This window comes from Podarcis vaucheri (assembly GCF_965113315.1).
Source record: "Podarcis vaucheri genome assembly, contig: HAP1_SCAFFOLD_326, whole genome shotgun sequence".
In the NCBI taxonomy this organism is placed as follows: domain Eukaryota; kingdom Metazoa; phylum Chordata; class Lepidosauria; order Squamata; family Lacertidae; genus Podarcis; species Podarcis vaucheri.
Window position 1 is genome coordinate 2,733 of NW_028118624.1, and position 18,260 is coordinate 20,992.

Consider the following 18,260-nt stretch of genomic DNA (forward strand, 5'->3'; position numbering starts at 1 on the left):
TCGAGGAGCAGCATACATTATTATTTCTTGTACCCTCTTCAGTTTCCGCCTAGCTGTTTATTTTGCTCAATAAGTACTGAATTTTGATCAGTTGGCCTGGAGAAGCAGGGTGGGGAACAAAAAGCAAGAATGAAAAGGGCAAAAAGGACATTTACTGAAGAAATAGTGGAGTAGGAGGTGCACTAAGGCCCATTTTGATTGTGGCAAATTCTGATCACAATCTGAAAATGTTAACCAAGCTAAACTTTGAACACAAAACTTTAGCTGAGCGCTATTGCTCAGTTCTGGAGAAATGCAAGGCAGATTTTGAACCACAACTACCTTCTGGTCTAGGTGGGATGTTTGAGAAATACTTGCTGCATTCTAAGCTAATGATTTTCAAAGTGTTCCTAGTAACCCAGGAGTTTCATCCTAAGAGTAGCAAGGGACTCTCCTAGGGGGAGGTCGCCCACCAGACCTCTGGGGCTGTGCAGCCATTAAGCACCTTAGAGCAGCCTTGCTGGCTCAGCTCCAAGGTCCATCTAGTCTAGCATCTTGTTTGCACAGCAGCTAAGCAGATGCCCAAAAGAAGCCTGTGAAGAGGACCTGAGTATTCTCCCTCTCCAGAGTTTCTAGCAACCAGTGTGCAAAAGCATCTTGCCTCCAACCGTTGAGTCGCTGTGGCCAGCAGCTATTGAGAGGATTCCACAAACTCATGGGGGAGAAGGCTCCATAGTTTAACTATGTGCTGTGAGAAGGACTTCAGCTTCACTGGAGTCCTAGTGTTCTGAGCGGGTGAGGGCAGCCCTTATGCACTAAGTTCAGAATCCTTTGCTAGATAAAGCCATGGGCAGCTATTAGGGAGAGAGATACAGATGTTCCCCCTGAATTAACCATTAATAAAGATTCCCAGCTTTAGGTTTAGAAAAGTTTCCAGCCTTTGTAGAACTGTACAAACGAGGTCTCGCTTGTTCTGTGAGAAACTAGCCAGGGACCACCGCCTTTCTGTTATGTATGTTTGTTTATTTGACCAGAGGACAGAGGCCCAGGTGTGCAGGAGTCCATTATCAGGACAGCATGGACAGGATCTCAACATGTCTTCTACTTCCGAACACACTGGCTCCAAGTGGAAATCAACGCAGCCCAAAAAACGAACAGCTGAGTCCGCCTTTGCAAAGGGACCAAGTTAACAGAATTGACCAGGACAACCAAAAGCCATTTGAAGCAGAACTTTTATTCCCTTCCCTCCTCAAAAGAAAGGAGACCGGCAGTTGTGCACAACAACAATAACAACAACAAACAACGACTTAAGACTTGGAAGGATTAAAACAAGATTTTTGGTTATAAACTGGCAAAGCAAGGAGAGGCACAACAGCAGCTCCCGCCACTTATCTGTGTATCAATGGAGCTTCCATCTCAAGCCGAAGAAGGGAAAGTGAAAATCTAGAGAGAAAAGGGACAGGCCGCCTGCAGTTCCATCAGGTGCAGTGGTTTTTGCTTTGTTTCGTTCTCTCAAGCAGCGGATGGCACCGATACAGGTATGTGGTACCAGGTGCCTGTTTTTGAGGCAGGAAGGACGCCTTCCTGGCAAACTCAGGGAGGGAGGCACAAAATTCAGTCCATGGGCACGAAGCCAGTGCTTTGGCAAGAAAAGCAAAATCAAACCTGCCCCTCAACACTCCTCCCCTCCAAAAAAGGGTGGGGAAGGGGGGGAAATCACTGACAAAACTGGTTGAAAAGAGTTAGTGCTGCATGTAAACAGATCCACAGGAATCCGCCCCCCCCCCATCCCAAGGGCGACTTGCTCCCTTTCCCCACCCACACCGGTACAAAGCCTGCCAAGGAAGTTTAAGAGGCAGCGTCTCAGGTGGGCGAGTTGGGGTAGTGGCATTACAAAGAGGGCTCAAGAGGGGCAGTGTTATAATCGGGGTGGGGGTGGGGGAGGATTAAGGCACGGAGACATGGAAGGGGCTGCCGGGGATGTGCTCCTCTCCCCACTTCACCACCAGCACATAATCCCCTCTGTCCTTGAGCAAGTAGGTGACGTTGTAGAGCCGGTTGCCCAGGTGCTTCACCACAATCTCCTCGCAGGGGGTCTTGGGGCCATGCACCCCCACCAGCAGCATGTTGTTCCCTGCGGAAAGAGCAAGGGGCGGGAGGGGGGTCCAGTCAAAAGTGAGGCATGCTGTGATATTTAGGTCGGGAAGAGCTAATCCTGTTGAAAGACCTAATATATTTAAGTATACAAGGGAGGCAAAAAGGTGTTTCATAGAATCATAGAAACAGAGTTGGAAGAGACCACAAGGGCCATCGAGTCCAACCGCCTACCAAGCAGGAAACACCATCAGAGCACTCCTGACATATGGTTGTCAAGCCTCTGCTTAAAGACCTCCAAAAAAGGAGACTCCACCACACTCCTTGGTTTCGCTCCAAATGTCTCACTAACTTGATTATCCCTCCCCACTCTTCTCTCCTTCCATTTCTAGACCAGCCTTCCCCAATCTTAGAATCATAGAATCATAGAGTTGGAAGAGACCACAAGGGCCATCGAGTCCAACCCCCTGCCAAGCAGGAAACATCTTGAGCCCTGCAGGTGATTTACTGCTGACTGGGGCTGATGAGATCGTTGTCAAAAGCAGCTGGAGGGCACCAGTATTGGGGGAAACTGGTCCAAACATGCAAGTAAGCAAACAGCTTACTTTTTTTTGTCCCTTTGTTCTCCCTTCAGACCCTCTTATAAACTCTCCAGTCCCCATCCTTCCCCCCCCCCCCTGCATAGGTTGCCAATTAATGCCCTCACTAGAGTTGCCAACTTTGGGCCTCAAGTTCTGGCACCTCAGGCTTTGCCTCTGAGCACCCTGGTGTGTCTCTCGGAGGCCACCCTTGAAGAAGATCCTGAATCCCAATCTCTTTTAGGAGCTACTATGCAAATTTCGTATTTGGTCTAGGCTAGGTAGCTTGAATTATAATTGCTATTTATGGTGGTGTTTTGTTTTAAAATACACTTCCAAATTATATGACTTGTCCAGCCATCATTTCCCACATCAAGCTCCTCAGCTAGGATGGGGCCAACCATACATTTCAATTTGAAACATTCATCTGACCCCATAAGCAAACCCACCCAGACCATCACCTGGTCGGTGCCCAAATTAGCTTTCCAAAGCTTCTAACCGCAGTGACCAAAACCTTGCAGTTGTGTGCCTTTCTTCCCCTCCCCACCTGCCCTAGCAAATCTACACTCACCTGCTTTGCTGCAGTCGACAGTGAAAGAGTTCTTCTGCCCCACAAAGCCCTTGTTGAGGCCCAGGCCCTTGGCAACCACCTTGCTGGCGTCAGAGGCAAACTTGGGGGCTGCTCCATCATGCTTGGCCACTCCATCCATGAAGACCGAGGAAGTCTCGTGGAGGCTGTGGCTGGGGACGAGACGGGCCCCTGCCAAGGAAAAGGAAGGACGATTACACAGGTGCGAGGAGCGTAAGGCTGTATCTGGGCAACACCCTCTTTGCCTCCCCTTCCCCAAATTACCAATAAATTGGCCTTCATCATCCTGGTCCCTCCAGATGCCGTTGCACTCCAACTCCCATCAGCCTCTGCCAACATGGCCAGCTGGCAGGGTTGGTGGGAGTTGTCACCCAGCTTCTGGAGGGCAACTGGGGTAGGCCGATCTATGTTAAGGTTGCAGTCTCTGCTACAACATGGTTACAATGTTACTTGTGTGTCCTCAGATATGGTCCATAGCCTGGAGTGATAGCAAAGCCCTTAAAAAATGGGACACCTTCTTGCCTAAGCCAAGCTTCTCTCTGCCCCCCAGCCCAGGCTCTTACCTGTGATTTTGGCCTTGAAGGGGCTGCCAGCAATGTGGTATGGGCCACCATATTTAATGGAGATGAGGTAGCTGCCAGGTGCCATTGGTGTGTAGATGACCTTGTAGCCCTCTGGGCACTCTTGGCAGTCCATCTTCACCTTAGAGGGGCCATCGATGGTGACGGCCAGTGCCCCAGGCCCAGCATTTGTGGTGTTGACTATGAACTCAGCAGGGCTTCCTGCAGGGGAGAAGAGCAAGAGGCGGCAGCTTCTCTTCAAGGCTCTGGGCAGCCTCTCGTCCCTCCCCCCCTCCCTTCCTCTAGGCTCTCTTATTACCTGTCATGCCACCTTCTAAGCCAGGGCCGTAGGCAGACACCATCCCTGGGTCCCCAGCTTGGCCCAGCTCCCCAACACGGATCTTGAAGGGACTGCCAGGAATGTGGCTGCCATTGAACTTGACATCAACAGAGTAGATGCCATTCTCACGGGGGATGAAACGCACAGCGTATTTGTCTGTGGGAAAGGCGAGAGGAGGAAAAACAGGCAGGTGTAAGCGGCAGTTGTCATTGGCTCCATGAGAAATCGTGTGTGTGTGCGCACGCGCATGTACCACAGAACAGATCCCAGAAGGGAAGCCCAAGGAAGTGGACATTTAGTTACATGGACCTTTACCCAAAGATCTTTATATAGTAAAATATATCCAGCAAATTCAGCCAGCATGAATGACACAGGCTAATTGTAGCTCAATAAACCTGGGGCCCTCCAGATGTTGTTGGACTACCTCTCCCATCATCCCTCATCATCGGCCTGCTAGCTGGGGCTGACTTAACTGCTTAAGATCAAGGGTTAAAAGCCAGACAGAGACCTGTTGGGGTAAGCTCTGGTTTTAAAAAAGCACACTTGAAGTGGAACTTGGTTTAGAGCAAAAGGCATTTGCCAGTGGGCATGCCAAAACCCAAATGAGCTTGGCTGGGAGAAGCAAAGGGGAAGTTGCTATGGGGAGCATTCCCACTCCCCTCACCTGCCCTTTTCTCTAGAAGAGAATATTCCCAAGGCCAAGCTCCTCACATGTAGCCTGTAGTTCTGTGTCTGCTTCCTTCTCTAGTAAAAATAAGCACATGGGTCCTGATCCAGATAGGGGTATGATACACACAAGTGTGACGGTTACGAATAGTTTTTAAAGCTCCCAAAGGTACCCTGTTTCTTACTCTAAACACACATCTGCAGTTACAGGTTACATAACAAAGCGCAATTTTGCAGTTTATACCGCCTTGCTTTTATTTGCAAATGAAACACCTTGGCTATTTCAGCCCTTGCCAGTCTTACTTTGTATGCTGTTACAGCAGAGCTTTCCAAACATTTCATGTTGGTACACACTTTTTAGACATGCATCATTTCACAACACAGGAATTCAGTTTTACTAGCAAACCAGAGATTAAACTAACCCCTTTCCACCCTGGAAGGAGTGCAGGGAGAGTTCATGCAACACACAGCTTGGAAAGCTCTACTCTACAGAAACAGCCCTGATCTGCCCCTGAATCTTACTGAGCACCCTAAATAGGTGCAGATTTGGGGAACTGAATATTATGGACCCCCCTTCACAATTTCATAGATGAGCTGCACATCTATCTTGAACCACAATAGAGCTTGGCCTAATTTTTGCAACTTATTCAAAAGTCTGCAGCCTTGCCTCAAAGTGTGGAGTCACACCAGGCAGGAGATTGTGGGCTGGCATGATGGCTCACAAGGCAGGTGGCAGGAAGCTGCCCATGGGCACTCGCATGCCATCATCACCACCACCAACACAGCAGATGCCACTACAGGAAACCAGCTGTGCAGACTCAGCAGCATTTTGACCCAGCAGCCTGCACAGAGAACTGCACAAGCTCTGAACTTTGCAGCAACAGGACTGTGGCCTCCTCAGTAAAGTAACTTGGCAAAATGGGCACTCTAGGCAGGTGGCTCTGTCCTGCACAGCTTAAGACACACCCTGCCCACTTCCACTCACGATTCCATGAAGAGAACCGTGTTGGGAGAGTCCTCAAGCCAGCAGGAAGCGACTGGGCGCTTAAAATTTGTCTTTTTGTTGGCCCTGGGCATGTTTCTGCCCCTCCCATTTCCTCTTCTGCATTGCCAACCCCCACCTCCAGACAGCCTTTTTTTTGTTACCACATCTTAGTTGTACGGCGTAGTAGTCAAGTAAGTTGTACTCAGAGTATGCCTACTGAAATCAAGGAATCTAATGGAGTGATAAGTCACTTTGAATCATCAATTATTAGTTACTATTTTTACAAAAGCAACTCAAAGTGGCTTATCACATCAATCACAACATTCACACAAAAATCAGCATAAAACAAAACAGAAAAATCTAAAACACATCCATGTTTTTAAAAGGCAGGGTCAAAACAATTTCAATGGGTCAACTCTGAGAAAAATTTAGCTGAGAACCTGAGAAAAGCAGTTTAAAGTTGGGAGGGGGCAGAGTAAGGAGGATGCCAGCACCTCCCAGCTCAACATCACTCAGTCCCTGAAATAACCACTGAGATTTTTACGCAATTGCTGTTACAGAATGGAAGCTGAATACGTGTGTGTGTGTGTCCTGGATTCAGTTTGCATTGTTGATTACTGCCACTCCCAACTTTGAGGAGGAGAATTTACTAATTCTGGACAGAGCCAGGCTCCTTGTAAGTCTACGTTTGCAGTTTGGTTGGCCTTCTTGCTCTTTGATGTAGACTGAGGCTGGACCCTGCAGTGCCTTTCCTCAAGGGATGCAGCCATCGTATAAGACTCCTGGCCACCATCATCATGCACAGGCTTGGCAACCTGACTTCTTACAGTAATGCCCTTACGGTGGGAGCCTGTGGGCCTCCACCCGCAACAGTCCTAGCCAGTGCTCACGGATGATGGGAGTTGTAGTCCAACATCTGGGGGGGCACAGGTCCCACTTCTTTATATGGACCTGACAAATGCCATCTGGGAACTCCAGCTACAGCAGAACTCCATTGCCCATGCCTTGACAGAACTGCAGAATATGCTACGGGGATGGGTCATTCTGCTACAAACTGCTTGGAGGTTTGCTCAATCTTGCTCAAGGTGCTGACTTATAGAGAGTCTTGTTTGGTTTTAGACCAGCATCTATCTCTGGGAGCATCTTCCATCAGAGGGAAAACAAGATCTGCCGGGGGCTCTTGTGGAGTTCAGCCTTTGCCATGGAAAAGGCTTTTATTTTTATATTTTTTAAAAAAGCTAAACAAAGATCCTGAGTGTTCTTTCAGGCCATGACCCAAGCCACCACTGCTGTTTCCCTTTCACCTTGAGTTTTTGTAGCAGTTGCTTTTAAAACTGGATGTGAATGACCCATCTTCCAGCACAATTAAAAAATGACTCTGCCTCTGAATGCAAAGCATTTATTTTATTTATGTATTAGACTTACATACCACCCCCCTTTAACAAAAGATCTCAGGGAGGTTCACAAGGTCTAAGCAGATCATTCTTTAACAAACCCATTGGATCTGCTTAGACCTTATATCACCTCAATGGGAAAGAGGCCAACCACACACAGAAAAGTCTCAAGCCCAAGGAACCTGTTTTGGGCCTCAATTATTTTGGAATCACAATCCAAACTTGCTGGAGCTGATGGGAAATGGCGTTCCAACACCACTTGGAGGGGCCACAAGTTTCCCACACCTGCTCTACACCATCAGATGCTTGCCCTCCCCTGTTACATTTTAGAAAGGAATCATAGAACTGTAGATTTAGAAGGGGATCCCAAGGGTGATCTAGTCTTGTCCAACCCCCTGCAATGCAGGAATCTCAACCAAAGCATCCCTGGCAGGCAACCTCTGCTTAAAAATCTCCAAGGAAGGAGAGTCCACCACTTCCCGAGGGAGTCCATTCCACTGTCAGAAGAGAAATGGACCCAACAGCTCTACCTTCGGGAGGGAAGGGGGTGGGTCATCAACCTGTACAGCAAGCCTGACCCTGCTCTGCCAGGCCCTCCTTACCTTCGTCAATTTCTGTGACATGGCACTCTTCTAGGGCCCCCGAGGGGCTGTGCACCTTGGCATCAATCACACCTTTGGCCCCGTTCAAGCTGACGGCAAACGAGGCTGGCTGGTTCACCTTTAACCCTGACTCCTGGAAGCACACAGCACGTTAGGCAGCAGAAAGGACAGAGCGGGCAATGGCATCAAGCTTCGGCTACCACAACCCCCCCTCCCCTCCCCTTGAGGACAAGGCGGAAGGTCACTTACCTGAGAGCCAGGTGGCTTAGAGAGGGAGAGCTGCCCCAGGAAACTGGGCCGCAGTGCAAGAGGCAGGCAGGCAAGCAGCAGCAACAGGGGAGGATTTGTTAGGCTAGTACCCTGAAAGAGGGAGGCTGGCAGTTTTCAAAAGGATGGCAGCAAGATTGGCAGAGGCATGGGCCAGGGAAGCTCTCCATCTTTAAGCCCCAGCAGCCAAAAGGAGCAGGGGACTGTTAGCAGCCTTTAAACGAGACACGAGAAAAACCCCAGAGCAGATCCCTAGATGGCCAGCAGGGCTGACACAGTGGCTGTCCCAAGGCTGGCACAAGGCACCCACAGAATCATAAAATTGTGGGGTTGGAAGGGACCACAAGGGTCCAATCCCTGCACCCATCTTGTCCTAAGTTGTTTAAATCACCTTATCTTGGCAAAAACCTCAGCCACACGACACCCCCAGATCAGTACAGATTGGGAGCACACCCTCGCCCCAATCTGCTTCTTCTCCCGCCCCACTTTCAGGATCCAAGTCTCTTGCATCAAGGAACAGCCAGCCCAGGAGAGCAACAGTGCCAACTCAATCCAGCCAGCAGGGGGAGCAAATGGGCGGTTTCTCCCAGTGCCTCACCTGAAGACTAGAAACAGTGAGTCGACGGGCATCATCTGAGGTGGAGGTGGCAGGTACCACAAAGGGACTGTCTGGGATGTGCTCGTCATTGAACTTCACAGAAACCTCGTAGTCTCCTGCAAGCAAAGAGGGAGGAAGAGGAATTAAGGATGCTTATCCAAAAGGCTCAGTCAGTGGATGACTAACCGGAATCCAGGCATGGGGAGTTTTTTCTTGTTTGATTTTAACCTGCCTGAGCATGAGAGCAGCACCTGAAGCCTTGTTCTGCATCAGGCTGGCAGGTATTTGGGGCTTTTCAGCAGTGGCCATGCACATCTTTGCAAATACATACGGCTCCATCACTGATGATTTTTAAGGAAACCCTCTGAAGATTTCTTTTTTATTATTATTCAGTCTGCATTTGGTTAATACAATGTGTAAAAAGAAATATTAGATGTTGCCACTACCAATTTTAATTGAATGACTTTTTAATTTAATGAAGTTTGTAATTACTGTATTTTCTCTTTTATCAAATTATCAGTTTGACGTGCAGATGGGTCCCCATATGGAACAATTACCACATATTTACTATTTGGGTAATATCAGAATCACAGCATGAAGTTGTATTTCATATTTAACAGTTTGCTTGAAATTACATATTTCAACAACTGAACTGCCAAAAATGGGAGTGAGAGATGCTCCAAAAACATTTTGAGTGCTGATTTCTGTATCAAAAGTTTTCAGTAGACTTCAAAATTCACACCTCTAGCACGTAGAAGTTCTTCTAAAACACCGTACTACCTCAAGCCCCAATCCTTAATTAACACATTGTGTTTGATAAGGATGGAGGTTATAATAATGCATCTCCAAGTACAATCCTCTGTTGAAAGCAGCCCTCCCCTCCCCGCCTTCAATAAAAAGCATTTGAGATCTGGCTGAGATTCCCTCCCCTACTTGCAAACTGTGGGGCAGCCAATTACCCAGCTTGCGTTCCAGATGGCCGCTTCCAAAGATCTGCCAGCCTCATTAGCAAACAGAAAGCTCTTTAGAGCACTGGATCCATTCCAGGTAGTTGGCAACACGATGCCTGTTGGATTCCAGAAGTTGGCTGCCTGCAGATTCCCTGAGTGGCTTATGGGAGCCGTTCCCAAGAGAAGGAGCTAGAACAAGCTCTGGAGAGAGAGAGAGGTCTGCCTCTGGAGCTTCTCCAGCAGCCACCCGTTGGAACAGACCTCGGTTTCCGAGTTGCAACATACAACTTCCATCTGCCTTGTGCTCAACATATGATTCTTTGAATCGGATGTTGGAACACGATCCTTAATTTATTATTGCTTAAGGCAGATATACAACCTGTGGAGCAAAGAGCAGCAGGGATCTCCCTTCACTGAGCCTTGCACCAGCCATGTTCTCTTTCTCTCTAATACCTGTGTCTTCTGGCTCCTATCCCTCTGCCTAGGAATAGCCTGAAGCCTTGCCTTCTCCAGGCCTTTGACCTGGCCATTGAAAACCTAGGTGGACTGTTTTTAGATCACCTCTCCACAGTGATGTGTAAGGCTGCCCTTCTTGGCTCTTGCATTCTCCACTACCTTGACAGGGCTACCTTCACCCCACCCCCCTCAGATTCAGTTAAATTGGGAGCTATCTACATCCATTTAACACCACATTTGTATACCACCATTCGGCTGAAACAAGGGCCATTCCACAAGCTTGGTTTACAAGGGGTAAAAGTATGAAAGCCAGTGCAAACGCCAAGAGTGAGGAGGCCATGATGGAGGTGTGTGTGTGTGGGGGGGGGGTTCTCCAGAAGCTGCCGGTCTACAACTCCCATCAGCCCTAGGGAGCATAGCCAAAGGTCAGGGATGATGGGAGCTGTGGTCCACCACTCAGTAATAGAATTGGAACACAATATTGAGAACCAAGAAGAAAAGAGAGTTAAACCCTTCAACATCGAATTAAATGTCGGATGTAATAAAAATGGGGGCCACTTCCCCCTGGAAACCATCAAGGACGGGGCCAGTCTAGCCTCCCTGGGGAGGGGATTCCAGAACCAGGGACCTGCCCCAGAAAAGGCTGTTTTGCACTGACACCAAACGTCCCCTCTTTTGGTGGAGAGGGCCTAGTCCTTCACCCTGTAGTGCTGATAAAGGCTGTTTTCAGTCCACACACCCCTCATCTTGGGGTTAGCATTAGGGAGATGGCAGAGCCCAAGATTTTGATCTCTCACTAAGTATTCCCTAATTCTCATGCATCTGCTGCAGCTGGCAAAATTGCCCCACCTCACCCTCTCAGGCACACAGAACACCCCCCCTTCCCCTCTGCATCCATGCCCTCCCTTCTTTAAATCTCCTGTTAAAAACCCTCAGCCCATGCAGCAGTCTTCTCCATGCAGCACCCATGACCACTTACCAGGTTCTTGCACAATGTAGGAAACACCACATGAACCATCTTTTCGGTCTTCAAAAGCAATCTCTGCCTTACTGGGGCCCTCCACAGCAATGGAGAGGCCACCAGCCCCAGCCTCCCGCGTCCAGATGCTAAACTCAGCTGGGGAAGAAGGCAAACAAGTCTTATCAGGAGGCGCTCCATCGTCCTCTTTTGCTAATGCAAGTTCCACCTTAGCACTAAGCTTGGGACAAAAAGCCTTTCTCTTACTAATATCCGAAACATGCTTTGCAGAGTTTGTTCCAGTGACCACTGCATAGCCTTCCCCAACCTGGTGTCTGCCAGAGATTTCAGATCCATCAACCCCAACCATTGGCTAAACTGGCAGGGAGCTTTAGTCCACAATATCTGGAGGGCACCCATATGGGGAAGGACACCTTCGCCGGTGGTGTGGATCCTGACCCTTGTGTTTGGGGATGCTTCCTCTGATACATCACTTAAACCAAAAACAGCCAACATGGTGTTCTGCAGGTGTTGCTGGACTACAACTCCCATCAGCCCTAGGGAGCATAGCTAAAGGTCAGGGATGATGGGACCTGTAGTCCAACAGCATCTTTGAGGGCATCATGTTGGCTACTCCCAGCTTAGGGCAGAACTCCACCATACATCTAAAGCACCTTCCCAAAGAAGCCTGGGAACCACAGTTTCCCACTCACAGGACTACAAGTCACAGTACCCATAACAAACGACAGGGCCCAAGATTCTTTGGGGAAGTGATGTGCTTTAAGTGTGGATTTGCCCTTAGCCACAAGGCCCAGGGGGATTCTGATAGCAAGACTGGTGGTGCTATATAATCATCATCCAAGTACACTTGATTCCAGTTACAGATAGGTAGCCGTGTTGGTCTGCCATAGTCAAAATAAAAAAAATTCCTTCCAGTAGCACCTTAAAGACCAACTAAGTTAGTTCTTGGTATGAGCTTTCGTGTGCATGCACACTCTGTGTATCTGAAGAAGTGTGCATGCACACGAAAGCTCATACCAAGAACTAACTTAGTTGGTCTTTAAGGTGCTACTGGAAGGAATTTTTTTATTTCAAGTACACTTGAGTTTTACAGAACACGCCCAGGGGACAGGCCCCACTTCTCGGGATATGGGAGCTGAAAACTGAAGGGAGATGGGAGGACGATGTGGCCTGGTGGGCGGAAGAAGACATTGGGCACATTTCCCCATCATTTCCTTATCATTAAATGGTGCCTAACCTATGGTTCTATGGACTACAGCTCCGATCATCCCTGACTACCATTTTTTGCTGTCTCGGGCTGATGAGAGTTGTGGGTCCCAACAACTTCTGAAGGATGATCAAGGGTCTGGAAACTAGGACTTATGAGCAACAGTTGAGGGAGTTGGGCGTGTTTAGCCTGGATAAGAGGAGAGTGAGAGGAGATAGGAAAGCCCTCTACCAGCATCTAGAGGGCTGTTACATGGAAGAGGGAGCAAACTTGTTTTCAGTGGCTTCAAGTTATAAGAAAGGAGATTCTAACTAAACATTGAGAAGAAGCTTCTGACAGAGCCATTGGACAGTTGAATGGGCTCCCTTGGGAGGTGGTGGACTCTCCTTCACTGGAAGTGTTTAAGCAGAGGTTGGATGACCATCTGCCATGGATGCTTTCGCGGAGATTCCTGCATTGCAGGGGGTTGGACTAAATGACCCTCGGAGTCCCTTCCAGCTCTACCATTCTGAGATTCCAGGGTTCCAAGGCACCCCTGCAGTCATGTCTGACAATGGAGGCTGACCTGCCTCAGTCCCCATCACTGCATCAAAAGACTTTTCCAGGCCCAGGCTGTACCATCTCACACCCCTCCCTCCCACAACTCCCAAGTTACACCCTTTTGCCTATCCTGTCCCCTCCCCACCTCCGTCCCCCGTCCAAGGCCACAGTCCTACCTGGCACGCCAGCTTCAGCTCTCTCCAGTCCAGGGCCACCTGCCCGGACCTTGTGTGCACCACCCTCGCCAAGAGGGCCCACGGTGAACTGGAAGGGGCTTCCGGGCACATGCTGCCCTTTGTACTTGACGCTGACAGAGTGGATGCCCGTCTCAGTGGGCACAAAGCGGATGCAGTAAGTGTTGTTTTCTGCCTCCAAGATCTCTGCATCGTGGGACTTGCCTGAAGGGCTGGTGACCTGAGCCGTCATGTCCCGGATGTTGATTTCTGTGGGAGAAGGGGCAGCAAATAAAACAGCTGTAGAAACATGAGACCGCAGCTTCGCTCCTTCCCTACCATCAGCCAACACCACTGTGCCAAGACCATCAAGACCCACACACATTCTATGGCAGGGGTGGCCCACAGGGCATTCAGAGCAGCTGGATCTTAGTCCAGTTCACACTTAACCCCTTGTCTCCCTACCCCATTCTCAAGGTAACTTAATGCTGCTCCTTGTCTGAATAAAGGTAAAGGTACCCCTGCCGGTACGGGCCAGTCTTGACAGACTCTAGGGTTGTGCGCTCATCTCACTCTAGAGGCCGGGAGCCAGCGCTGTCCGAAGACACTTCCGGGTCATGTGGCCAGCGTGACAAAGCTGCTCTGGCGAGCCTGCGCCAGCGCAGTACACGGAACGCCGTTTACCTTCCCACTAGTAAGCAGTCCCTATTTATCTACTTGCACCCGGGGGTGCTTTCGAACTGCTAGGTTGGCAGGCGCTGGGACCGAGCAACGGGAGCGCACCCCGCCGCAGGGATTCGAACCGCCGACCATGCGATCGGCAAGTCCTAGTCGCTGAGGTTTTACCCACAGCGCCACCCACGTCCCCTTGTCTGAATAGTCAGATCTTAATAATTTTCTCCAGATCCAATATTTCTTCTAAAAACAAAACAAAACAACCCTTGTAAATACAAAGCAAGTGATACTGCATCCCTATTGTTCTAGATCAGTCACCCCCAACCTTTGGTCCTCCAGATGTTTTGGACTACAGTTCCCATCATCCCTGACCACTGGTCCTGTTAGGTAGGGATCATGGGAGTTGTAGGCCAAAACATCTGGAGGGCCGCAGGTTGGGGATGCCTATTCTAGATGAAGGCCAGGACAGGATCCCGTCCACAATAGCCTTGGCAGGAGCAGAGACCACTGGCAAGCAGAGGTATTTCACTGTACAAATGTCACACTTCTTCCACAGGCCATCTGAATTCTAACACAGTGTGAGGCCTGTCCTGGTAGCCAGCACCAGTTACAGAACATGCACGTGGTGGTGGTGCATTGAGGAATGCGGCCTTCCCAAAGAGATCCCCCCTCAAGGAGGTAGATTTGCAGTGGTCCTTCTCCCCTTTTCAAAACATGCATGAAATTACCCTCATTGTTTCCGAGTAGTTCTGCTGACATTAGGGGTTTGGACACAATGCCCTAAACTGCTGATTTATATTCAAATAGAAGCAGTTTTCACTCCACTTGCAAACACAACAGTCTAGCCACAGTTTTACTTCTGAGCCTTACAACCAGGAAAAAAGCAAGCACATATACACCAAAAAACTCGAATAAAATTCTGAAACTCTACATATTAAAGGGAAAGCAACAACAGGAGAAATGAAAAGAAAGTAATTGTGCTGGGATGAGAGAATGGGAAAACTTTAGGAGGCATTGAGGGCTACATAACATGAGGTCAAGGGCTGTATGTGGCTCCCAGTTACCAACCTGTGTCTTAAACCAAAGTGTTCCACCAACTTGGCTATGGTTTGGAAGGACTCCCAGATGGCCATGCCTGTCCTACACTTCAGCATTTTCCCCTTTCTAACAGCCTCTGTGCCAACTGGGGGAACTACGAGTCAACTGGCTGAATATGCTTTGGTTTTGCACTGTATCATTCTGAGCTGGAAAACAAGGCTTATGGAGATTTGAACACATACTCTGGGTTCCAAAATTTTGCTGGGCACTGTCCATGGGCCTTCCAAACTTCTCTGTGCCAAGTTCAAGGGTGGGATTGGAATATTCCTGACCTTTAACCATGTGGGAGGGGTACTTAATAGCTCGTTTTGGGCAATAGCTCTCCACTGCTGGGCTTGTTTTAGGCAGCACCCCAAACCACAAAGCCTATCCTTAAGCCACTCACCTGGGATTTTCAAACTGAGGTCGCACTGGCTGCCAATGTTGGCAACGGAGGGGGCTTTGCGACGGCGCGTGATCATCTGCTTCATTCGTCCTTCTCCTGTCACCTTCACAGAAAATGGACTCCCTGCACCAGAGAGATGGAGGGGGAGAGAAAGTAAGCCAGAGGGAGAGGGACTTACTGGCTCGGCCACATGCCCCAATTGGCCCTTTCAGGGAGAGGAGATCATGGATTGGGGGGGGGGGTAGGTTTCAGGGCAGGAGCCAGAGAAAGAATCAACTTCCCTGTGTAAGCTTTTGAATGTCACAACACACACACACACACACACACCCGCCCTCAACATCCTCCAGTGTAGCCATCGCCTCTCATCTGGCATTAAATCTCATTAAGAAAACTATGCAATCATTTTGTCACACGTTTTAGACTTATCACTAACTAAGGACTGAATGTTCTCCATACAAGGCCTACATAAAAAATAAAAAAGCGACACCAAGTCAGGAAGTAAGCGAGGCCTCTTTGCCTTGGTCTGCTGCTGGGGAGGATGCAGAGGAGCATTGGACTGCCCTTTATCTGCAACCCTGAACAGCAAAAAGCTGCACCAGGCAATGCTGCTGATCATGCAGTGTGTAGGCTGCATATACGTTGGAGCAGATATTTGTTTTACAAGTGATGAACCCCCTGCTTTCAACTCCTGCAATGCTTTGTATCCATAGTTCAACCAGAAGCAAGCACTGGAAGGTAACTTGCAATCTCTTCCAGCAACCCAAGTATTACGGACACCTTTGTCCCATCTTCAATTGGAGACATGTTCTAGGGTCCCACCAGCACTTCCTGAATGCACCTTTGCTCCCCTCGCCCCATGCAACAACCCACCAGAGAGGAGACTACCCGCACCTGGAACATGCTGGTCTGCAAACTTGATGTTGATGATGTAGTTGCCAGGCTCTGTTGGACAATATGTGACTTTGCAAGTACCATCCTCTAGGTCCTCAGTATTGATGTCGACCTTACTGGGGCCTTCAATGGACAAGCTCAGCCCACCATAACCTAAGAGAGAAGCAGTTTGTAGTAACAGGGTTTTGTTATATGTTTGGACATCACCACCATGAGCTATTGGGGATGCGGGTGGGGCTGTGGGTTAAACCACAGAGCCTAGGACTTGCTGATCAGAAGGTCGGTGGTTCGAATCCCCATGATGGGGTGAGCTCCCGTTACTCGGTCCCTCCTCCTGCCAACCTAGCAGTTCGAAAGCATGTCAAAGTGCAAGTAGATAAATAGGTACAGCTCCTCTTTTTGCACCCTGCTTCTTACTCTTTAGTCTACCTTGCTCACATAACAGTACATCCTGCAAAAGTCACATGGTCCACTTTTCAAGAAGGGCTTCTCTAAACACCTATGCACATAGGGTTGTAACTAGTATGCATGGAGCAGTAGAACACCAGTATGCTACCTTTCCTATGTCTATTCCTGAACATCAGGCTAGCCAAAGATGGGGCTTGTCAGCTGGAGGACAAACAGCCAGCGTCATCATGGTGAAACAGATTGGATCAGTCAGTGGGGTGGAAGAGATGAAAACAAACCAAGGATCTTATTGACTTAGTGATTTGTGTTTCTGGCGTATTGCTCCCCAAGAGCAATAAGAACTAAAGAGCCCTGATGGATCAGGCCAGAGGGCCCACCTTAGTCCAACACTTGCCCAAAGGAAGCTGGCCAGCCCTTGCCCCACCTGCCACTCCCAGCAACTGGTCCTCACTTGAGGCAAACTCCCTCCGACAGCACAGCCACCATGGCGAGTAGCCCTTGTCTTTGAACCAAAGGATTATAAACCTGCATACCAGCATCTCTTGTGTCAATAATGAACTCTGAAGGTTCAAATGTCCGTCCCTCGCTGAGCCCTGGGCCAGAGACCCTGACGCGGCTGGCATCGCCAATTTCAGACTGGCTGATCATCACTGTGATGGGGCTGTTGGGGATGTGCAGCCCATTCTTCTTGATGTTCACAATGTGCTCTCCAATCTCTTTGGGGACAAAAGAAATTCCTACAGAAAGATGGGGTGGAAAGGAAGAAGCAAAAGAGAATCGTTATACCTATATAATCTTTTCTTCTACCCATGAGCTCTGCCAGTCGGCTTGGGACATAACCAGAAAAGTGGAGGTCTTCTCGGTCACTCACCAACATGCCCATTGCGTAGGTGTTTGAGCAGACAAGGCTCCTCACGACCAGAAGGTGGGATCACGGTGGCTGTCAGCTGGCTCAGGTCCGTCTCGGTGATGTTCAAGGGGATGTCGGCAGAGGAGCCCACTTTGAGATGGGACATGCGCATCGTGTCATCTCCTGCAGAAGCAGAGAAAGGCAGGCATTGTGCCGTCAAGGTGGGCCTGCAGCCTACCTTCTCCTTCCCCTTCAGTGTGAGCTTACCACCCGCCCCTTTCTTTCCTTAATTAGCCCAGGTGGGCCGGCTCCAGATCTCACCAGTAATCTTGGCAGTGAAGGGACTTCCTGGGATGTGCTTGTCATTGTATTTCACCAATATGTTGTAGTCGCCAGGCAGAACGGGAAGATACGACACTGTGCAAGTGCCATCCTGGTTATCAGTGCAGCCAATCTCAGCCTTGGAGGGGCCTTCGATGGCCAGAGAGAGGCCGCCTGGAAACAAGCAGAACATCAAACGTAAAGCACAGGAAGAGCCATTAGCCCTAGTGCCCCAGTAACTGAGCCAGTGTGCTCCTGTGCTGAAAATCAAGGCAGACCCCCCCCCCAAATGTGTGTGTGTGTGACTATACAAGTTTGCATATTTGGTTTTGCTAGGCATCTCAATGACAGATTTGTGAAGAAGAGCACACAATCCTAAGCCTATTTTCTCTGCTGCTTCCCTGCAGCAAGGAATGGAGGGATCAGGTAGCTGCTGTGTGCATTTACACAGAACAGAAGCATCAACAGCCTTGCCCAAATGGCCAGAAAACCAGAGGGCAGGAGCAGTTCCAAGCACCAAGTGGACCCTGCGGACTCACCTTCTCCTGCATCTTTTGTGTTGACGGTGAAGACTGCTGGCTTGTTGACTACCCCGTGGATGAGTCCTGGTCCATAAGCAGTCACGTGGCCACTGTTGACATAGTCCACGTAGAACTGCAGTGGGCTACCTATGGA

The 18,260-nt window shown here is 49.3% G+C and overlaps 1 protein-coding gene across 1 annotated transcript; it reads right to left on the reverse strand.

The window, feature by feature from the left end:
• Positions 1-1,193: 1,193 nt before the first annotated feature.
• LOC309524486 (filamin-A-like) lies at positions 1,194-18,250 on the reverse strand. Its single transcript, XM_082242431.1, has 14 exons — positions 18,125-18,250; positions 17,586-17,759; positions 17,286-17,447; positions 16,948-17,151; positions 16,007-16,159; positions 15,116-15,238; positions 12,961-13,227; positions 11,038-11,175; positions 8,653-8,768; positions 7,788-7,920; positions 4,120-4,296; positions 3,804-4,022; positions 3,223-3,411; positions 1,194-2,113 (listed from the first exon to the last, which is right to left on the reverse strand). Exons 3-14 carry the CDS (start codon positions 17,434-17,436, stop codon positions 1,926-1,928), a joined length of 2,058 nt encoding a protein of 685 aa, XP_082098557.1. The 5' UTR covers positions 17,437-17,447; positions 17,586-17,759; positions 18,125-18,250; the 3' UTR covers positions 1,194-1,925.
• Between the last annotated feature and the right edge of the window lie 10 nt (positions 18,251-18,260).

Excerpts from the sequence above, each read along its gene's own strand:
- LOC309524486 (XM_082242431.1), bottom strand. The coding sequence starts at position 17,436 with ATGCGCATGTCCCATCTCAAAGTGGGCTCCTCTGCCGACATCCCCTTG. Across the intron at positions 15,239-16,006 it reads TGCAGACCAGCATGTTCCAG|GGAGTCCATTTTCTGTGAAG; the intron begins GTGCGGGTAGTC and ends TCTCTGGTGCAG. Across the intron at positions 4,297-7,787 it reads TGTCACAGAAATTGACGAAG|ACAAATACGCTGTGCGTTTC; the intron begins GTAAGGAGGGCC and ends CCTTTCCCACAG.